This window comes from Topomyia yanbarensis, chromosome 2, assembly GCF_030247195.1.
Source record: "Topomyia yanbarensis strain Yona2022 chromosome 2, ASM3024719v1, whole genome shotgun sequence".
Taxonomy (NCBI): domain Eukaryota; kingdom Metazoa; phylum Arthropoda; class Insecta; order Diptera; family Culicidae; genus Topomyia; species Topomyia yanbarensis.
The window spans coordinates 149,622,530-149,625,787 of NC_080671.1; the positions used below are offsets into that span (position 1 = coordinate 149,622,530).

General features: G+C 37.1%; 1 protein-coding gene across 1 annotated transcript; it reads right to left on the reverse strand.

Annotated features, from left to right (window-relative positions):
• Nucleotides 1-929: 929 nt before the first annotated feature.
• Nucleotides 930-2,340, reverse strand: LOC131678324 (DET1- and DDB1-associated protein 1). The gene is made up of 4 exons (XM_058958385.1): nt 2,183-2,340; nt 1,860-1,998; nt 1,659-1,720; nt 930-1,594 (listed from the first exon to the last, which is right to left on the reverse strand). Exons 1-4 carry the CDS (start codon nt 2,183-2,185, stop codon nt 1,499-1,501), a joined length of 300 nt encoding a protein of 99 aa, XP_058814368.1. The 5' UTR covers nt 2,186-2,340; the 3' UTR covers nt 930-1,498.
• Nucleotides 2,341-3,258: the final 918 nt, after the last annotated feature.

Here is a 3,258-nt window from a genome sequence, read left to right on the forward strand (position 1 = left end):
CAAGATTGATAGTTATTCAAGCCGGGAGGAAAGGGAGAGGGAGGTTGTAAGGCAATGGAAAATTTCATTTATAATAATAATACTTTATAATTGGCTGGTTCTGAAAACAACTTGTTGGTTTGTGGTTTATTTTGGGTCACAATTTAGGCCCGCTCGATTTCTGATAGCTGTGAATTTTTCGCAGGGCGACTGTTTCTGTTCGGTAGCGATGAGGCTCTTAACGCCAACCGTGACTGGGGCACTTTTACACGACCTTCGTTGCCAACCAGCCTCCTGTCAAGGACGACGTCTCTGTACAGCCAGCATCACTGCCATGAAAGGCAAAACATTGATTTTGAACCGAATGATTAGAAGCTGTATTTAGTTACAAAATGTCGATTAAATTAAATTATTAAATCATCCCACAAGATGCAAAACGTCGTGTGGAATGCTTGAATATCGAGCATAGTGCCGAACATAATTCTTTGTTTGGGGCTTTATAGCTATAACGCCCCATATATGTCGGTCGCTGTCAAACTCCATATGATGGTATAGGGTTGCCAGGGGGTTGTTGCCAACTGCTTGCGGGGAGCCTTTCCTCCGGTGGACTTACGAGCGGTTTGTTTGGTACAGGCCATGTAGCGAAAAATGCTGATCTGCTACTTCTCTGATGCTGGTAGTAGGACGACGGTCAAACGCTCGTTTGCGTGCCTTCATTCATAAAAGTTCAACAATATTTTCAAAGAATGTTGCAAATTGTCAACTTGATAATTCCAAAAATACTCCAAATAAACTATGAATGTGCTAAAGTCGACAAAATCGCATAGAAATTGCTTATTCCAGAGCAGAATTTACCGGTCTAAAGTGTATTCTACTTCACTCCGGTTATGTCTCTGACATTACCCACCCATCTTTTTTATTCGGACAAAGCGAATTAAAACAGGTAACACTTTCAATTATACACACTTTATTCTACAGTCGAATCGAAATGCCACCAATCAAGAGCTGTAAAATATAAGCGAAAAATAAATCCACTAAACATTGCTGATACCTGCAACGGAACAGACATAATCAATTTCGATTCTAAATTAATCAAAATTCTGCACCCTGCGCGCCGACTTGTTCCTAACATATAATTCACAAAAAACACAGAACAAGAAAGCACGCAGTCGACACCATATTCGAAGGAGAAAGCAAGTAGGTTTATTCTACAAATTTTAAACTCATTTGGCAAATAGTTGTTACAGTCCTTGAAACCGATATACAAAAAATTTACATTCAAAATCAGCAAAAATTATTAATTCACCGAAAACAAAATCCAGCAGACTCTCCATAGTTATGATGAAATGGAGATTTTACTTTTACTGTTATATTGACTGCTGCTAGCTTACACGCTAGTATACAAATAATTGGAACTAAATTCCTGGTTCTGCACGATTCAAGATTGATGCTGTTTGAGTTGAGATGAGCATGTGTTTTAACCGTGATGTAATTTATTTTTGCTGTTCCTGGATCCTATTTATGTATTGTTGTTTTCACGATTCTCAAGCCGTGGTCGCTTTCTGAGAGTATCGCTGGAGGGTTCATTCCCGTGGTCACGCTTTTTCGGTGCGTTCTGTAAATATGATGAATTACATTTAGAGAAAATTCTTAAATTGTTGTAGTTGTTGTTGTGTAACCTTTTTATCCCATTGCTGATGAAGATAACGCAACAAAATGTTCTTTTTCTCGGTGACTATCACTAGAAAAGCATATCAATATATGAGCATTTAATCAATTCATCTATATATATATTCATAGACTAAGAGCCATATGACTAGTTTGAAATGCTGTCTCAGGAATTCCTGGGAGATTTATAAGCAACAGTTAGCAAAACTCACCTTGTTCCGAAGGAATGTCGGCAGTCTGGATGTACACAGAGGGTCGCTTGGAAGAAGTCTTCACGCCATTCTCTGTGTTGAATAGCGAGAAATTTTCCTCGTTGTGACAGGGTAGATCTTTGAGAAATTCGGTTATAGACTGTAAAGAAAAAACCCTTTTTATTCCCGACTATGCAAACAGGAAATACATGTTCTGAACGTGTGCCTTGTTTCAAAATGGAACTTATTCGATGCAGCACTTCGTGGAAGTAAGACGATGTTCAATAATTGCGACTTGGCTTAATCTACTGAGTAAGTATGTAATACTCATCCTTGCTACTTACCATATTATCCTAGAACTACACTTGATGTTGACTGGAACACAAATGGGTTAATTTTATGTGACAAAAGGTTAAATTAGTTTTATATCCGAAACTATTCTTATTGTTGATTATTTTTAAGAGCTCAACACGAAAATGCAAATAGAAATAATGACAGTGACAGTTCTATGGGAACGGAATGGAAAGTGAATTACACGGTTAAAAAACTTTACCCATTTTATGTATTCAAATTGCCCATTTTCGGAGGTTATTCGAGCTGTCAAAAAATGGGTATTTTTTGTTTCTAACAATGAGTACCTTTTATCCATTTCACAACTACTCGATGAGGTAATTTCAATGGGTATATTGATCTTAACAATGGGTGAAAAATCCTTAAGAATTATTTCAAGCGAGTTAACCTGCAAATTAAGGATCGTAGCGGAACCTGCAAATTATCGGCTTGCATCGGAGTCCGTGGCGGAAAAAGGAACATTTCGGCAATGCTCCGAAAACAACGGCTGTTGAGACTACTGAGGATGTTGCAAATATGCACCAGTTCGGCATGTTTAGAGCAACCAAAAGATCCAGCCATTAAAAAAATCCATCCATTGGCGATTTTATTTTGTTAAGGAGTTTTGGAATAGGATCTCTATCTAGATTCCTATACTTTTATTAAGAGACAATAATGTGAAATGAATGAAATTTTTACGCATTTTGTTGTAACAGTTCTGCGAAAAATAATGGGTAAAACATACACATACACGTACAAAGTCTGTACTCATTTATGGGTACAAACTCTTTACCCATTTAATGGGTTATTCCACTTTTATTGAAAATGCGCAGTTTTCTACACGCCACCGAAAAACTACCTAAAATTTAGTACTTTTGATTCAATCTCGTGGTATCGTGCAGGAAGGTAAAATTACGTAAACCGTGTTGAAGGTAGTTTCCATTTAACAACAGCAAAAATATTAACTCAACATTGAGTTAAATTTACTTAAATTTAAGTTGAATTTATCTAATTTTGAGTATATCCCAAATAACTTAAAAGTACCTTACTGCACGGAAGACCTCGACTGAGTCGAATCTCTCGTTTTGTT